Below are 17439 nucleotides of genomic sequence, written 5' to 3'. Positions count from 1 at the left end.
ATGCCACCAACTTCCCAAAGCCCCCCGTTGGCGAGTATTCTGGTAGCCCGCTTTCTACGAACCAACAACTACGCCGAGTCTTTAAATGCATTCATCCGTGAAGCGGGATTGCCCGCCGACGCGGGGCAAGTAACAGACAACAAAGAGGGAAACAATTGGACGATCGAGAGCGTACTCGAAGAGAAGAAAGCCTTTGACCAGACTCTGGGATTTGAACGGTACGGAGAAGAGGAAAAGGATGAATGGAGTGTTCCTGGTGAGCTACTTTAATTTTCTCATGACATAAATACATACATTCATATATATATATATATATATATATATATCTCCCAGTACCTAGTTAAATAAAAGCCTAGCTAACAAGGCACACAGCACCTTCCAACCCCAAGATCGTAGAGACACCCACATCATCAAACATCCTCGCCTGCTCCGTCGATGCATGGAGACACCCACACGGCAATGAGGATAACCAAGACACCACCTCATCTCGTCTCATCGCCACAGGCGCAGACAAACAACTGCATCTCTTCAAAACAGAAGCCGACAATGCCATCTTCAGTTCACTCCCCGGACTCTCCGAGTCCCCAATCCTATCATACGTCTCTATCCGGAACGGAGCATACGTCTGTCTAACCAACATGTCAGGCCAGCTCCTCTTACAAAGGGATGCCGAGATCCTCGACAAAAGAAAAGACCACTCCAAATACGCCGTCAAAGTAGTCGCATTCGAAGAGCACGACGACAACGACTCCCCCCAAAGACCTATATGGGTAGCCACAGCCGGCTGGGACTCCAAGATCCATCTCTACCGTCTAGATATCCCAGACTCAGACTCAGACTCAGACTCCGTAGCCATCGGCGAGCCCATCGCATGCATCACCCTAGCTTCGAACCCGGAGTCATTGCTCTTCGTCCAACACCCCGATACAAAGGAACTACTTCTACTCGTCTCCCGGCGCGACTCAACCCATCTGTATTACTACCGGGTCCAACAACAACAACAGCAACAGGACCCACCATCCACCCCATATGAATGCATCCTCCTCGGCAAACAGAACCTGGCTCCCCATTCCAACGCCTGGATCGCTTTCTCCCCGTCCTGTCTCGCCCTCAGTCCCCATGACCCGGGCCTCTTGGCCGTCGCTACCTCAACTTTACCGCATATGAAGGTCATCATTGTGCGGCTTCTGTTCCCATCTACGGATGGCTTGGATGCTAGTGCGTCCGGCCGGGAGCCGGAGACACAGGCTACGCAGGCTTTTGCGGCGCTGTCGCTTCAGAATCGCGAGGATGCTGCCATTGTGATCCAGGCGAATACGTTTGCGCCGCAGACGGCGTATTCGACGCCGCAGGTTGTCTGGAGACCGGATGGTTCGGGGCTTTGGGTTAATGGGGATGATGGGGTGATTCGGGGAGTGGAGGCTAGGACTGGGAAGGTGGTTACTGTGTTGAAGGAGGGGCATGTGGTTGGGTCTAAGATTCGGACGATATGGGCGGGTTGGGTGGATGCTTTGAGGGATGGGGAGGTTGTTAGGGAGGAGTGGTTGGTTAGTGGAGGGTTTGATAGGAGGTTGATTGTTTGGAAGACTTGATTGTATTGGTTACTTCTACTTGAGTTTGTGTGGAGATATCAAGGCTGCGTATCATATCTGACGGTCCCGGTCAACGTCATTTGCGATCAGATAAGGGAGAAGAAACACTCATGACAACATAAGAATGAATTGATAGAATATAAATAAATTGATTGCTATTCTGATCTACGAAATGTAGCCCTCCGTCCATGCACCCTCTCGCCACAGAAGTAAAAGGGAGAGGGTGTTTGGTAATTGGAGGGCATGGAATCTTCTCTCGGCACGTTGAAAAAATCCTTCAGCAAGCGCGCATTAAGATAAGCACGAAGCTGTACACACATATGCCTGTTCATACGAACATTGAAAGCCCATCAGGGGGCTGCGGAATTGCACAACCTACTGACCAAAACACACAGGAAGAACGGAAATAAGTGTCAGGCCCATGTCGTGGAATCGAATCATATTGTCTTATTTAGCAACCGTTGCGCGGAACCAGCCAGAGGGTCTATCCGACAGGACGCCTGGGATCATGGCACGTGTGAAACACCAACTCAATGCGCTCCCATTTTTAATTCATTTCTAAATTAAGTTGATTTATGCGATCTCACGCTTGCCCTCCTTGCGCTCCTTCTGTAGCAGTTGTTAGTCGATCTTCTCTCTCTCTCTCTTTTTTTTTTTTTATCATTATGGTTGGAGACAGGTCGCAGATGGTGTTGGGAGGGGAGATTTGTCAACGTACCAGAGCCTTCATGGTACCGTGAAGAGCGTGACGGTGGTTGCGGCGGAACTTGGGGTCAACACCCTTGAGGGAGGGGTAACGGTGAGTCTTAGGCTTCTTGATACTGTTGCGAGTCAAGTATGTCAGTGGCCTGCTCTTTATCGTTTCATTCCGTAGTGTCCATTATCGGAGGGGTATTGGCTGAATATGTTGCATTGCTGGATCTGATTTTCGATCATCCCGAGTTCGCCGTCGAAATAAACCGCCCACCACACCCAACAATACAACATATCGCGGCCACCCCACTCCGGTCGAAAGAAGTCGTGTTTCATGAAGGATAAGGATCGAATGGTACGCACCCGTTACGGTGAGCCTTCTGGCTGTTGTGGTGCTGAGACGCGTTCTTAGACTCTGTCAAAAGGGAAGACGTCAGCGATTCCGAACAACGAAGTCCAAAGATCCCGTCATTTCGGGAAATAATCCCAGGATCAAAATCTCCATTTTCATTCAGCAGGAGAACCGGGGGATCACCACATACTGGCCATCTTGTCGGATTTGTCGCAACTGGGAGACGGTTGACGATGAGTTGGCGAGTGAGGTTACCCTGAACTGAAGCAGAAGGCGCAGAGACTCTCTCCGCCTTTAGGGCTCCCGTTTGTGGGATTTCGCTTACCGTCCGCGGCTTAGCGCGTTTTGATGCCTGGCGCTGCCTTATGTCCTTAGGTGTATATGTATATCCTTACCGTTTATTTAAACACAGTTACTGTTACGTAGGTTATAGACCGATTCTGAAGCCTTATATATAAAGAGGTCATTTGGAAATACTATTAAATATTTTCATAGAGGTCATACTATATAGTTCAAGACAACTCGAAGATGGGGTCCTCCATGGGTATCTCTAAAGAAAAGGTAATCATCATCGGCCCGTGACCGGATGACTAAAGAAATGCGATGCCAACTCTATTTGTTCACGTGATATCAAACTATGTGATTAGTTTTAAGACTCATACTGCCGGCTAAGACCCGTTTAATATCAGAGCAACGATTGTTTGAAAGTACGTTAACCTGAAATAATCCATAATTTCGAACCTCGAGACTGTGATGGTTTGTTCGAGTTGACTATTGGGTTCCCCATTAGAGCAACACTATATAGATTGCAATCATGCATCCGCACGTAACACAACATCACATAGAAAATATAAGAAAAAAAAAATCAGGGAAGAAAGATCAATAGCCAATGGCTAGTAATTCATGTAGCCGACATTGTCTGTTGATAGTTGATAGGAAGAGTTGTTGTAGAAAAGACTGGCTGGGGAATTCGGAATGTCCGCCACGTGACCGGGCAAGAGCCGCTAGGGAACAACCGGCATCCGACTTCGACCTTTGCAACTCAAACACAGGCCCAAGAGGGATACCATCACCGTCGTCTCCTCCCCATCCATTGCAAGATGAGCTCTCTCCGCTTCGCTCGCTCTGCCCTCCGGGCCCGTCCCTCTGCCTTCCGCGTTCCTCTCCAGCGCAGAGGTTACGCCGAGGCTGTGAACGACAAGATCAAGCTTTCCCTGGCCCTTCCTCACCAGGTACGCCCGATCCCGTTGTTCCCTCTTTGCACACCTATATGTTGCCTTAACTGACCATTTTCCTACTTCATAGACTATCTTCAAGTCCACCGGCGTGTACGTTTGTTCCGAACCCCGACCTACCGAGAGTTAAAGGTCGGCCCCTGCCTCTTCCGGAGCCGTACTTACGATCTTTTCCATGTAGTGTCCAGGTCAACATCCCCGCCGAGTCCGGAGAGATGGGTGTTCTCGCCAACCACGTTCCCTCCATTGAGCAGCTCAAGCCCGGTCTTGTTGAGGTCGTTGAGGAGGGCGGTGCTACCAAGAAGTTCTTCCGTACGTCCGACCGCCCATGTTGACATCGCGCCGCGAGCCAGGACTGGTCTATGCGGCCACATCAATGCAATACTGAACATCGCTGACATGCATACCTCGTGCTACTACAGTCTCCGGTGGATTCGCCGTTGTCCAGCCCGACTCCCAGTTGAGCATCAACGCTGTTGAAGGTTTCCCTCTTGAGGACTTCAGCTCCGACGTATGTCCCGAACCTCGACCTGTATCCTGAGATACGTACTAACGAACCTTTTTTTTCCGACACAGGCCGTCAAGAACCAGATCGCCGAGGCCCAGAAGATTGCCAGCGGCAGCGGCAGTGAGCAGGATATCGCTGAGGCTAAGATTGAGCTCGAGGTAAGTAGAACTCATGTTTATTTGGTGGAAACGAAATGAGCGGTCAGCTAATTTTTTGCATAGGTGCTCGAGACCCTCCAGGCTCACCTCAAATAAATTACCTGATGTACATATCCACTCGCGATTCCAGCCTTGAACGTGTAGAACTATAACCAATTATTATTCTTTATTGACCTCTCAAGCACGTGCTTCGATAACATCCTTACTATTGTTTTACCTATTTAAGATTCTTTGCACTTTTCTGGGTTGCAGGCTTCGCTGCACACCTTCCACCGCAGTCATGACTCCTGCACTTAATAATTTACGCGCCCCCTTCCCACCTCACTGAACTATAGCTATACAATATCTAATAAGATCACTTGTTCATACTCTATTTAGTCAACTATTCACCATAATATCTTTCCACCGACAGTATGTAGCATATATTAACACAGAGCATGTCAGATTCAACACAGATACAACCGCATAAGGATCCAACACCTGCTCCAGGGCGCTCCGTTGACAGTGCGAGACATGTGAGAACCCAAGGATTCAGTCAGCTTCTTTCAAAGCACCTAAGGATGAGCCCAAAGGCCAAAGTGAAGCTGGTACAAAACCCAGACACCTTTTCCCCTCAGGATTCAAGCTCGGACGACTGCACGACTTCCTGACTTACATCACACCAGTTTGAGATGCTTTCTCATGCTATGTTACTCCTTACTCTGAGCGACAATCTTTTCTTTTAGTCTGTCTTACTAATCCTTTCTTGGAGTGGCTTTCTAATGTTATTCTTTGTTTTGAGTGGTAATCATGTGGTTAAAGCTCGCATTAATCCTTGCTTTAGGGTCATCATTAAGAAGAAGAAGGTTCTCTTCCGAGATATCCAGGTCGGATATCACACGTGTAATACAGACATGACTTTTCTACAATAATAGTCATCGACTCTGTTGAAGTGTGCACACAGTTTAAAGGCAACAGTGGTCTTAAAGGAACAACATGCACGAAACGAACCCATTAGAAAGCTAAGGTCCAATGTGAAGGTGAATACATAACAACATATCATGACAGGGAAAGAAAAGCAACTGGTAGGCAGATGAGAAAAGCCACAAAGATGTATAAAAGAAAAACGCCATGTACTGAATCGACATATCCCTCCCATCCAGAACCCATATCCATAGCCATATCCATTTCCTCGTCCTGTATTTGAGGTACGTACGTACATTTTCGGCGTAGAATTTTCCTGTCCATGATTTTATATCTCTGTTCAGGGCCCGTTTGGTTATCATAAGCAGTGAAGAGTGTTTCTCTAACTCTTCTGAGTTGTGGTACCTAGGGCTAAAAGAAAGACTAGACAGAATCAACGTTTGCATGCATCATTAAGTTGCCATTCCATCGTGTCGATATCAAGGGGTAGATCGTAATAACATGAAGAACAAAAGAGGAGGGGAACACAACGGGGGCGAGATATACGACATCAAAATCAAGTAAGCATCTATACATGTGAAAAGAGGTTCACGGGGAAAAAGAATTGCCCGCCGAAGATACGTCACATCTGTCAGGTGAATTCTACACTGTGTTGTCTTTCTTGTCGGGCGCGAGCTCGTTCCGCTCGTCTTCGTCGCCGATTGCTTGCGTAGTCTCCGCTTGCTTCTGTCCCGGTGAATGTACCAGGGGATGTGATGCTCCCTGGGCCATACGGCAGACTGGAAGGTGCATGTGGCGGGGGAGGAGGTGACATATGGCTCATGTTTTGGGGAGGGGGAATCGGTGGTGGAGGCACGCTCCCAGATGGGGCCGTGGACATTCCAGCTGCGGCAGCGGCGGCGGCAGCTTCCTGTTCTCGCTGCATTCGTTCGTGCTGTTGACGCTCTAATTCCTCAACGCGGCGCCACCGGTCGTAGTTACCTTCGTTGCCTGACAGGGAGCTTGCACTTCCGGCGCGACGACGAGAGTTTCTCCGTTCCCTACGTCTTGCTTCGCGACTTGCGGCTGCCTCTTCCTCGGTTAACCTTCTGAGCGTGACATGCCGGCCATCGTTGTGCATTTTGACTTTCACCGATACCGGAGGGGAGCTCGTCTGATCATCTCTGTGTCTACTGCTGCTCCGGTGTCTGCTGCTGCTCCGGTGTCTACTGCTGCTCCGGCGGTGATGGCTGGAGGCAGCACCCAGGGCACTTCCAGCAGCTGCTCCTGCCGCAATATTGGAAGGATCAAGTCGAGAGGGAGCTTGACCTGGCATTTCCGAGGTTGGCGCACCTGGGGGTAAATCAGAATGATGCCCATCGATTGCCCCGGACATTGCCGGATCCCCAGTTAAAGCTGATTCTCCATATGAGGGCCCCCGCGGAGGTCGTGTCAGCTCAGTAGATGAGATGTCAGTCGCGGTGAAGGAGTCGGCTCGTCTGCGAGGTGGGTACCCATCTCCAGTATAGCGTCGTTTGCTGTCGGCTCGTGCAAGCCTTTCCTCCTCTCTCTCCCGACGGCGCATATCTTCTACACGACGATCGTCATCATTTGCCTTGCGACGGGTGAACATGTTCTTGAGAGCTGCAAAGGCACCAGCACCAAATAGGGCATTTCGGGCTCGATGAGGTCGGTCATGGTCATTATCAGAAAAGTAAGTTGAATTGTAGTAGTATGACGACCCGGGACTTTGAGGTCTACTCGGGGGTCGGCTCGGTGGACGATTGAGAGGGGTTCTGTGGCTTGGTTCGGGCCGTCGTCCATCGTCCATCCTACTCATTGTAGTCTCCGTCATGCTGTCACTTCGGTTATGGGCGGGTCGATACCGGCCAGATTCGGCATCATTATCTCGGTTTCTTCTTCTGTCGAAGAATTTCTTAGCGAGGAAGGCACCACCGCCCACGGCACCAAGTTTGAGTAGTTTATCGCCCCAGCCTTTACGCTGGGCTCCTTCATCTGAGTACTTTTCCGAAAGGTAAGACGTTTGAGAGTCCTCATAGCCATCCCTTCCCCTACTCCGAGAGCGACGCCTGAAGAGTGAGGCCAGGCCTGCCCCTGCGGCTCCCGCGGCAGCCATTCGTCCGAAACTGCTCTGGCGATGACCAGCAGGGCTGGGGCCAGGGGGCCCAGAGACATAGCTATGTCGACTGTCAAGGTCAGGTCCCGGTGGATATCCCTCATCATCATACAGGTACGACAGGACGAAAAACGTAACCAAGAGAGCAAAAGCGGCGACGGAATATAGTATGAATAACGACTTTGGCGAACCATAAAGGGTGAGTCCTAAGGGAATCTGGATAAGTCCTAGAATAGCAAGGGCTCGGCCAATCCATCGGTGGATCTGACGGATATGAAGTTAGCTCTCGAGATGAGTGTTGGGGCAATAGTGTTCTTCGCAACTTACTACCAATTTCAACGGTACTCGGTATCTTTGTCGCTTGCTTTCTACCTTATGAAGGAACCAGCCCCACATAATCTGAAAGACAACCATGACATAGATCGCCAGTCCAATTCCGTGGTGAGGGTTTGTTAGGCTCCTTTCCGGGCCGACTGCAAACCATCCGCAGACGAACACCACCGTGCTTAGCAGTAGAGTTAGGACCTGGAACCAGGCATGCAACTTGAATGCCACGAACGGATTCCACCGAGAGTAGTATCGAATGATTAATATAGATATTGGAACAAGACCTAGAAATACGATAGTCCCAATAACTCCATGTACGACTATTAGGGTACGATAGTAGGGCATATCCTTGAATCGGTTTCCCATGCCTGAAATCAATGTAAGAAAGAGAGCTTCCCAAGGTCAGAATTCCACATACCATTGTATTGCATTGTGTCAAAATTGACCCCCATCAAGTTTGGCAAGAGGAATGTGTCACGCCCTGCGTCCCATGTCCCATCGCCGACATGCAGAGTATCCGAGGCATACGTGCTGCTCCCAGGAGCCGTAAGATCCGAGTTACCAGTCATGGTGTCCAGTAGTTTTGTATGTTCCGACTATATGCAACTATGCTGTCTCAAATAGCGATCTTGCGACACTGGAATGCCGGAATAGATTCCCGAAGGAGATCTAATAGATCCCCCACACCAGAGAATGCACCATGCGCCAGTAAGAGATATTGATTTGAGCACAATACGTCAGTGACCAGATGAATTGTAGAAAGCGATCGCAAAGGGCACGATAAATCGAAAGTGGTTTGCTCGGCTGAAACTGATGATCAGATGTTTACCACCGTACGCGCTTCAGGATGGGGATGTAGATAGTAAGACGAAAGAAAGGCGGGGGAGGTAAGTGAGGATGGATGAGAAGTTGAACAACCGGGCCAAACAGCGATGAATTCTGAACAGTTAGATTCAAGTCCAAAATCAAATTAATTGACCAAACAGGGGAACCATACCAACCGCAGTTTCGATCTTGTCTGCCACGGTAGGGGAGATTGGAGGCTGGAATGTAGATGCATTTGGATTCTTCCAGCTCCGATCAACTGTTTTCCGTTTGGGGTTTAGCGGGCCAGCGCATATCCCGGACAACCAGCCGCTGACTCAGCCATCCTCAACCGCCGACCGCCTGCCGCTTTTGGCAGTATCGCGTGCCGTGCCGGGTCTTTCATATCTTATCAGTCACTCCCCAATCGATGACGACTACTCCAAGTGCCATGAGTCCAGTCTCATAGTCCTTTCTATCTATTTTTTTTTTAATAAGTATTCGAGAAAACACCTGGTGGAGTCTTCATTTCCGGACTCTTCAATGAATTGGCGGAAAGATCCGACACGAAGGGAAACATCGATTACCTTACCTTGACCACTGGATTGATAAGCGACTACAAAGTTCGTGATAGCTCACACCCCGTTATCGCCGAGGCAAGGAGGTTCTGATCCTCTGGATTCCGGTCGCTTGGCGAAGTGAAGAGGCGGAATTTTGGCGTTGGTCCTTCCTCTCGTCCATTTTACAAACTCCCAGCGTGTGCAAATCACACGGTTCCGAGATCATGTCGTCCCAACTAGAGATCTTCCTCAAGGCCCTTTCTCGGTATGTGCTGCGGACGTCGGCTAAGGCCTTGGCGAGAGAATACCCCCGCTCTACTGACTCAGTGACACTGATACATTCTTTGGTACAGCCTCTTAGGATGGATATAGTACGTCTTCACCTTGTGCTAACGTTCGCTGTACCTTCTGAAATGGCTTTGACGACGTATTGAACGTACCCGAAAACTGACCCGCGAAGCACGCTATGTTGGTCCGCATCCTTCTATCCTCAATTAATCTCCAACATTCAGCGACGTTCGACAGTTGGATTGGCCATTGATTTCCCCACCATTAATACTTTGGGATATGTGTACTACACTGCGTATACAGCCGCCTTCCTATACTCCCCAGTGATTCGTCGCCAATATGCCGCTCGTCATCCCGGGTCCGAAGGGTCTACCGTGCGATTTAATGACTTTGCTTTTGCGGTTCACGCTCTTATTCTCAGTGCCTTAACTTACACACAGTTTTGGCCCGCGATCTGGGGATTTAAGGTTTCGCGCTTCCAACGAGTTAGTAAGCCAGTCGCAGGCTTGTTCTGGGGCTCTATCGTGGCCGTTGCTATTTTAATCTTTATCGTCCTTGGTAAAAGCCCCGATGGGGGCTATGATCCATCCACCTGGGGATGGATCGACGTGGTAAGCAGCCAAAAAAAAAAAGGTCGATGTACCTGCTTATTGCTAACACACGACACTATCTATTTTAGGTATACGGTCTATCCCACGTAAAAGTACTGGTCACCGTCACCAAGTATGTGCCGCAGGCGTGGGTAAACTATAAGCGCAAATCCACTCAAGGGTGGCACATTGGTCAAATCTTGCTGGACATAGCGGGCGGTGTCTTCTCCTTGGTCCAATTGTTTCTTGACTCGAGTTTCCAGGACGATTGGAGCGGCATCACGGGAAATCCTATCAAGCTCCTGCTGTCGAACATCTCGATCTTTTTTGATATTCTCTTCATGGTCCAGCATTACATTCTCTATAGGGACGCAGGCGATAAAGGAACCAAGCACCAGGACCCAGATGTTACCACCCCTTTGTTGACCGAGTCCAACGGCGTACAGAGGACAGAAGATGTCTGAGAGGACTGTGGAGAGATGCTGATAAGGCTGTGTAGTATTGGAAGGGATGATATACATTTCTATCTTTTAGTATCTTTCTTTTTTTCTTTTTCTTTTTTCCCATTTTTGGATTGCTTGATAGACTGTTGTTCTTCTGAATTTGCCGCTTAACGGCGAGAGAATGTCTTCAAACTACGATGATAAGCGCCTGAGATCTCTATTAATCTCGGGTGAAGGGCATGAATAGACATGAATGTGATAGAAGTGAAGAAGTTTGTGGGGCAAAAAAACGCTCTTCCAGTGACATGTCAGCTGAAACATCGGACTAGACTCGACCCGTTCCGTCCCAAGAAGGGTAGTAGTTTGTTGCACCAGCGCCTGTATAGAATGAGATGCAGAACCGACATTGTCATCAACTGATGAACTACTAGTAGTTACCGTGACACCGCTCTTTTGCAGCTGTAGTGGCGCACCATTTTGCTTATCCCTCCAATGGCGAGGGTGATGGCGCGTCCCCACAGGGGAATCCACCAATACGAGAATTGGATCTATGCATATCTGTTGGAACCGCTGCAAGACCGGTGGGAATGAGGCTTATCCGCTAGGACCCGATGAGCGGTGGACATAACTGGATTCGGTCATGGTCATGGCGTCCAACGATTTGGCGGGACATTTTTTGGCTTTGAAGCCCCAGCCTTGCGCGGGGGGCCTGAGGATGCCAATTGCATATTGTTTCCCCAATGTACAACAATTGGTACAACCACAAAAAAAAAGGGTCCTCTATCTTCCATGGACCGTGAAGACAAAGAGTCGGAGATCCCGGCTTGGGTCAAGGACAAGTCCGGAGGGGCTGAGGCTCTTGACCTTTAACTTCCCCTCGCTTATAGATCCATGGACGGGCTTCCAGGGTACCTCCGAACACGGGATGACTTATGCAAGGTCTCTGTAACCATTCCAGCACCAGTCACAGCCCACAACCATGTAATGCATAGCTTGGGGAATACTAGCGCGATGACTCGAATGAGAAGTCCTAATCCAGTCAAGTCACAAAGACCGTAACCGTGGTCTCGGCATGAGTTTTTCAGCCCTACCAGGGAAAAGGCCCAAGTGGAAAGTGGGACAATTTTGGTTGCCAAAGAAGTAAGAACACACTAGTGGTCGGGTGGTTGTCGATCTCTAACCTCTCTATCCGAGCGAGCCAATCAGCACAAGCCACAGCCAGTTTCAGTCTGAATTGGGGTTGGATCCTCAGGCTCTTATTGGCAACCCAACGGAATGAGATGCTAAGAATAATTTATTTCACTTCCTTCCCAAGAAAGTATATTGTTCTGTTATTTTATTGCGTATTTCTTTTTTGACAACTCCATACTACTACTGTGTACTGTCTTGTGTCCCTCCGGATTTGCTCGGACTCGCCCCCAGGGCTCCAGATCATCGCCAAACCGATCGAGTAGGAGTCCACACCTCCCCGGCCTCTTCCCACATCTGTCTCTGATCCTCTCTCTTTCTCTCTTCCCAAGATGCCAATTGCTCATTCGTTCGCGGTATATGACCCAAGTCTAAGTTTAGGATCCTGAGGCGGTTCAAAATGTCTCTGATTATTATTATGATTATAATATTATTAATTCTATTTTTTTTTTTTTTGACTTCCTTCTGGCACGTGGACTCCAACCACACAACAACAACTCGGAAATGGAGAAAGAAACCACTGTTTTCCCTCCTGGCGATCACAAAAAAAATTAAAATAAAATAAAATAAAAATAAAAAAAAAGGACCGCCAACGAAGCATTGGATGTACCTCACAGTCTTCCGAGACACATATCTGGTCCAAAGTCTCTTGCAGACACGAACTCACCACTCATCTAGACCCTCCTCCAACTAAACCCGTTCGACTGTCAGCTCGCAAAAAAACCACTGCATAGCCACCACGTCTTACTCCCTCAAACGGTCTTCCCTACAACGTGGGGCCCCTGTTGATGTCACCAGCTGATATTATATATTTCTTCATCTTTCGGATCGGAGATAGACGTTGGAATCATCATTATTGTTGTTATTATAATCTGGATGATTATTTATGATCTTTTTTTTCCCTTTCTTCTTTACTTCAGTTCTTCTATATCATTGCGTGCTTGCCATCTTTCTTACCGGGCCTTGGATCTACATCTCGGATATTGAAACTGAACTGTGATTCATATCTATATCTACTTCTACTCTACATACACAGACACATACACATCCACATCACTAGTTATTAGAACAACTAGACCTCCACATCCATAACCCAATTGTTCAATCTATCAAAATTCCTCAATTGCATGGGACCATGGACCCGTCAACCACCTTCGATCTACCAGCGGGAGAATACCCAGCTATAGATATACAAACCGGCCTCGGCATCTCTATACTTCCCTCTAAACGCCAATCCGCATACACCCCAGAAGCCTGTTCCCCATACCCACCCCAACAACACCTCTACACCCCACCAACCCTCCAACACTACGTCCTCCCTGATATGTGCGACATGGCCGATCTAATCCCCTACACAATGGAACGGGTGCATCTCCGCGAACCGTCCGAACTGGAGAACAACATGCTGTACGCCCCATTCCGCCGCGCGGGGGACTTCTCTTCCACATCCTCCTCCTCCACCACCACCTCCTCGATACATTACCCAACTTGCGACTCATTCGACAGCACCACAACCAACCCCAACAACACAGGCAATCTCCACCCAAACGACTACTACCAAGGAGGACCATCAGAATACATGCACACTCCATCCTCAATATCCTCCTCCTCTCCCTACTACCCCCCGGACAACAACAGCACCACACCCACATACCCCCCACTCTCTAGTCCAACATCCGCCACAGCAGCCGTAGTCTCCGCCTCTGCCTCATCATCACGCTCGCTCTCCATACCCCCGCAAGGCTCTGCCAACCAAAAAGACCTCACGAACTTCGGCATCCAAAACGCAGACCAGACCTGGCGGTGCGCGTACCCGGGCTGCACGTCGCAGACGATCTTCCGGCGGGGCTGCGATCTCCGGAAACATTACAATCGGCACCGGAAGCATTTGTTTTGTCGGCATCCGGGATGTCCACAGGCTATGGCAGGCGGGTTCTCGAGTAAGAAGGATCGGGATAGGCATGAGGCCAAGCATAATCCGGTGGTGTGTTGCGAGTGGCCGGGTTGTGAGAGGATGTTTAGTCGGGTTGATAATATGAAGGATCATGTTAGAAGGATTCATCGGAGGAGGGAATGATCTCTCTTTTTCTTTTTCTTTTTCTTTTTTATGTTTTTGAGTTCTTTCCTTTCCTTTTCTGTTTGTTTGGTTTGTTGCTTATATTGGATTTAATGATGGGTGGGCGGTTATATATATGGATGAACCTGTACCAGTATTATTAGACGATTTTCCTTTTTGTCGATGAAACGTGTATTTCTGTCAACTAGTTCAGCTGGCTATCACTTTTGACTCCTAAAACAGAGAATGGAGTCTCATGACTATTTCCGCGAAAAGACGCCGCTATTCCCTAGATGTACTTGTAAGAAAAGAGATGGGAAGAAAAACCATCTCTGAAACGCAAAATGAAGCATAGCGTATTTTGGGAAGAAAGAAATAAAATAAAAAATGATTTAGAAAAAAAAAAAAAAACCTTCACTAGACGCCCAACCTCGATTCCTGATTCCTGTACAATCCCACGCTTCTTCATAAACGTAGCGTATATCCGGACATGAAACGAATGACAAACGATAAATGTGGCTCGTAACTCTAGACATCTGGTATCTCGAACAAGTAATTAATGGACAAGACAAAAAGGAGAATAGTATGAGAAATATGGCAGAGATTCATAATGCATGCACAGTGTACATCAAAAAGGTGGGGGGATAGAAGGCAAAACATCGCGAAGATGACCGCGTCATTCTCGATAATAGTGAGAAAGCCATCTTCTCACAGGTAGAAGTCGATAAGTATGATGCGCATATCATATAAACATTTAATCAAGAGTTGATTCGACGGCGGCGACCTCGCGCGCTGCCTTCTGGTCTTTGCGAAAGGACCAGCCGGAGCTGGGGATCATCCTTGCTTTTGTCCACATGATGGACCCGCACGTGTCTGATTCCGTCAGCATCTTCGACATCATTGCGCATGGCAAACAAGGGGAAGCTTACCGCTGGAGATTGTCGGGTCGTGGGTATTTATGTTGCTGGTCTGGACAGAACGGGCACACATAACCGGGGGAATTATGGACCAGGCCATGTCTTATCATCTCGTTCTTGCGTTTGAACCCTTTTCCGCCGATTCCACGAGGACAGCCCTCAATGGGACAGAAATGGGGTCGGTCTTGCGAGTGAACATTCGCATGGGAACTGTTCTGTATCAGCTTGAGCTCTGGAAAGCACTCAACAGATAGCTAAATTAATATATGATGGCGAAGTGGTGAGACCTACTTCAATAGGTATTGAGTTTGAAAAGGCGGAGCGGTGCACCCCGGGTACTGACATTTGTAGGCTCCCGAGGTGAAAACCCCATTGTGTTGCGGACTTGGATTGTATGATGACCGTTCACACGTCCCCGCTGGGGTTTGGTCCGTGGGTGTTGGATAACTCGTCGCAGGGCTTTTAGCTTCACAATGTGCGATGTCATAGGTGGATGTAATATAAGGTATGTCGGATTTCTGAGGTCTCCAGTACGAGCTTTGCGCTGCCGGAGATGACACGGCTGATAAGTCTTTGGTACTCGCAGGTGACAGATGTGAGTAAGGGCTAGGAGGGATCTGGGGAGGAACGAAATGGCCCGGCCGTTGATGCTCCCAGACAGGGTCACTCCTGAGTCCCGGTGGAGAACTAGCCGTGACAGGTGGTAGAGAATAGGGAGAGGAGCCATTGACGCGTACAGCGGGCTCATTGACATGAGCTATCCCACGTAGTGCAGTCTGAATGGGGGGCAGAGTGGTGGTATTGTCCGGTGAGTGGAACGGGGGCAACACATCCTGCGACTGATGTACGGAGATTGCATATTGACGTAAAGGCGGGCTGAACGGTTTCTTCTCCGTGATACTGGGAAGGGCAGACGGTGGTGGTTGGGAAATCTTTGGAGACAAGATTTCCGTTTTCACGCCAGCGCGCGCGTCAGGAGAAGGAATGTGTGATTTCACTGGGATCTCTGGAGGCTCCAAGGGGTCATCACTGGGCTTTGGTAGATCTAACAGCGCAAGAGCACGCTTAGCTGCTTCACTCGGATCCGTCTCTGATTGAGGCTCTCTAGGCTTTGCCGGCTCCACCACGGGGCTCTCCAGCTTTGGCTTCTCAGGCTTAACGATAGGCTTATCCAGTAGATCATCACAGAGAATGTCACGCAGGTGCTCTGGACGAAGTGGGTCAGATCTCTCATAATTGGCAATATCAGGTCGGTTAGGGTCTATATAGCTGATCAGCACCGAGTTGCCCTCGTTTGTTTCGGGCTGGTATAGGTTCGATTGAGGCTTACGGGAACCGTCCGGTGTTCCCTCGCCTGGAGAATATTTAAATTCGCCTTCGGGCTCCTTGGCCTCCTTGACTATAAACGGAGGAGTCGGATCTTTGTGGGGCTTATAATCCGGCTTTGTCGCCTCCAGCCCGGGAGAACGACGGTCCTCATCGGGATCATATGATTCTGTCATGGAGGCGGCGGTTTTTGACGCATCAGGCGCGCCGCACCTTCTATAGTTTACTCTGGCCCTTTGAGATCACCGTTTGCTCTGAACCCGTTGAAACACCGGTTCAGAACCTGACTGCCCGCCCAGCGAATGTACAATTAAGGAAATAAATAATTGGGGTGCGCTTGGCCAACCGATTGATCCCCAGATATCCTGTTGCCTGTCAGTTCGCGCCCAGCAAAATATTTTCAAAAGAAATAGACTAGAAGACGGAGACGAATCGCTGAACAGAAATCTGATAAGGATGTTGATGGATTATAACATGTGAAAACCATAGGAAGCAAAAACCCACACCCAGATAAGGAAATAAACAAGGAGAAATGGGGAGGGGAAAAAAGAGAGAAAATAGCAATCCAACTACGGTTGCGGCGACTAATAAGATAAGTAATAGCCCACTCCTGGAGACGTTGTGGGATCAATCAAGCTCCGATGTCAGAAAAGATGGAGACCCCATGAGTGTTACCATGTCGGGTAAACCACCTGACATTAGACCAATCACCACCGCATCGGTGGTGCGTGCAGGAGACGTCCTACTCACAGAGAAAAGGAATGAGGTGCACTTTTGGAGTGTGGAGTCTTGATTTTTTTTTTCACCCTCAAGACACCCCCGACTTTGCCGCTCTTACCGTGGACAGGGCAGATAAGGAAAACATAAACAAATAAACAAATAAGTGAAAGGAACAGGAACAGGAACAAGAGATAGCTCATTAAAGATGCAGAATAAGCTCACCTGCTGAAAGAACTTAAGACACGGAGTACACGGCAGAATTCAGGCACCCGCCGGCTTTAAAGATGAGGCTCAATCGGAGACAATTTGCACGTCACGATTGAGGATACGGAGATGATGCGCCGTCCGCTTGAGATTGAGAAGCGCAAATCTCAAGGAGTGGGTGGGGAGTCGGCGGACCAAATGGTAAGAGGGATAATGAGGATGGGACAATATCCAAGATTCGCGACGATCAAAATGGTGGTGATAATCTAGGCGACGACCCAAGTAGTAGCCGCCGGCTTGGAAACAAGTGGGGGGGCGAAGAGGGAAAACAACAGTGGTTTATGGCACAGGCATAATAATCGCAGCGGCGGCGCCCGTGTGGGTTGCAATGGTTGTCAGATGGACAGGCCAAGAGAAGGGAAATTGACAATAATAATAGTAATCCGAATAGGAATAATA

At 48.9% G+C, this 17439-nt stretch overlaps 7 protein-coding genes across 7 annotated transcripts; 4 read left to right on the top strand and 3 right to left on the bottom strand.

Moving 5' to 3' along the window:
• On the top strand, window positions 1–1592 carry BDV38DRAFT_285671 (uncharacterized protein; the record flags this gene model as incomplete). Its single annotated transcript, XM_032060535.1, has 2 exons — window positions 1–256; window positions 373–1592. The coding sequence occupies 2 exons, from the start codon at window positions 1–3 to the stop codon at window positions 1590–1592; spliced, it is 1476 nt and encodes a 491-aa protein (XP_031910615.1).
• Window positions 1593–1703: 111 nt separating this feature from the next.
• On the bottom strand, window positions 1704–2888 carry BDV38DRAFT_254631 (60S ribosomal protein eL29). Its single transcript, XM_032055344.1, has 4 exons — window positions 2828–2888; window positions 2649–2700; window positions 2311–2413; window positions 1704–2201 (listed from the first exon to the last, which is right to left on the bottom strand). Exons 1-4 carry the CDS (start codon window positions 2832–2834, stop codon window positions 2166–2168), a joined length of 198 nt encoding a protein of 65 aa, XP_031910614.1. The 5' UTR covers window positions 2835–2888; the 3' UTR covers window positions 1704–2165.
• Window positions 2889–3737: 849 nt separating this feature from the next.
• On the top strand, window positions 3738–4634 carry BDV38DRAFT_285669 (F1F0 ATP synthase subunit delta; the record flags this gene model as incomplete). Its single annotated transcript, XM_032060534.1, has 6 exons — window positions 3738–3869; window positions 3943–3965; window positions 4054–4184; window positions 4295–4383; window positions 4449–4538; window positions 4602–4634. 6 exons carry the CDS (start codon window positions 3738–3740, stop codon window positions 4632–4634), a joined length of 498 nt encoding a protein of 165 aa, XP_031910613.1.
• Window positions 4635–6072: 1438 nt separating this feature from the next.
• On the bottom strand, window positions 6073–8950 carry BDV38DRAFT_295281 (uncharacterized protein; the record flags this gene model as incomplete). The annotated part of the gene is made up of 3 exons (XM_032062674.1): window positions 8303–8950; window positions 7885–8252; window positions 6073–7821 (listed from the first exon to the last, which is right to left on the bottom strand). Exons 1-3 carry the CDS (start codon window positions 8451–8453, stop codon window positions 6073–6075), a joined length of 2268 nt encoding a protein of 755 aa, XP_031910612.1. The 5' UTR covers window positions 8454–8950.
• A 522-nt stretch (window positions 8951–9472) lies between these two features.
• BDV38DRAFT_273416 (putative L-cystine transporter) lies at window positions 9473–10590 on the top strand (the record flags this gene model as incomplete). The annotated part of the gene is made up of 5 exons (XM_032057676.1): window positions 9473–9513; window positions 9602–9619; window positions 9709–9956; window positions 10041–10147; window positions 10216–10590. The coding sequence occupies 5 exons, from the start codon at window positions 9473–9475 to the stop codon at window positions 10588–10590; spliced, it is 789 nt and encodes a 262-aa protein (XP_031910611.1).
• A 1741-nt stretch (window positions 10591–12331) lies between these two features.
• BDV38DRAFT_254612 (putative C2H2 transcription factor) lies at window positions 12332–14224 on the top strand. The gene has a single exon (XM_032055343.1). It carries the CDS (start codon window positions 12893–12895, stop codon window positions 13832–13834), a length of 942 nt encoding a protein of 313 aa, XP_031910610.1. The 5' UTR covers window positions 12332–12892; the 3' UTR covers window positions 13835–14224.
• Window positions 14225–14571: 347 nt separating this feature from the next.
• Window positions 14572–16976, bottom strand: BDV38DRAFT_273415 (uncharacterized protein; the record flags this gene model as incomplete). Its single annotated transcript, XM_032057675.1, has 6 exons — window positions 14572–14686; window positions 14743–14940; window positions 15022–15991; window positions 16061–16272; window positions 16303–16343; window positions 16920–16976. The coding sequence occupies 6 exons, from the start codon at window positions 16974–16976 to the stop codon at window positions 14572–14574; spliced, it is 1593 nt and encodes a 530-aa protein (XP_031910609.1).
• Between the last annotated feature and the right edge of the window lie 463 nt (window positions 16977–17439).

The sequence above is a fragment of the Aspergillus pseudotamarii genome, assembly GCF_009193445.1.
Source record: "Aspergillus pseudotamarii strain CBS 117625 unplaced genomic scaffold BDV38scaffold_52, whole genome shotgun sequence".
Classification (NCBI taxonomy): Eukaryota; Fungi; Ascomycota; class Eurotiomycetes; order Eurotiales; family Aspergillaceae; genus Aspergillus; species Aspergillus pseudotamarii.
Note: the sequence above shows the minus strand (reverse complement) of the source record. Positions and strands in the feature narration are given on the sequence as shown.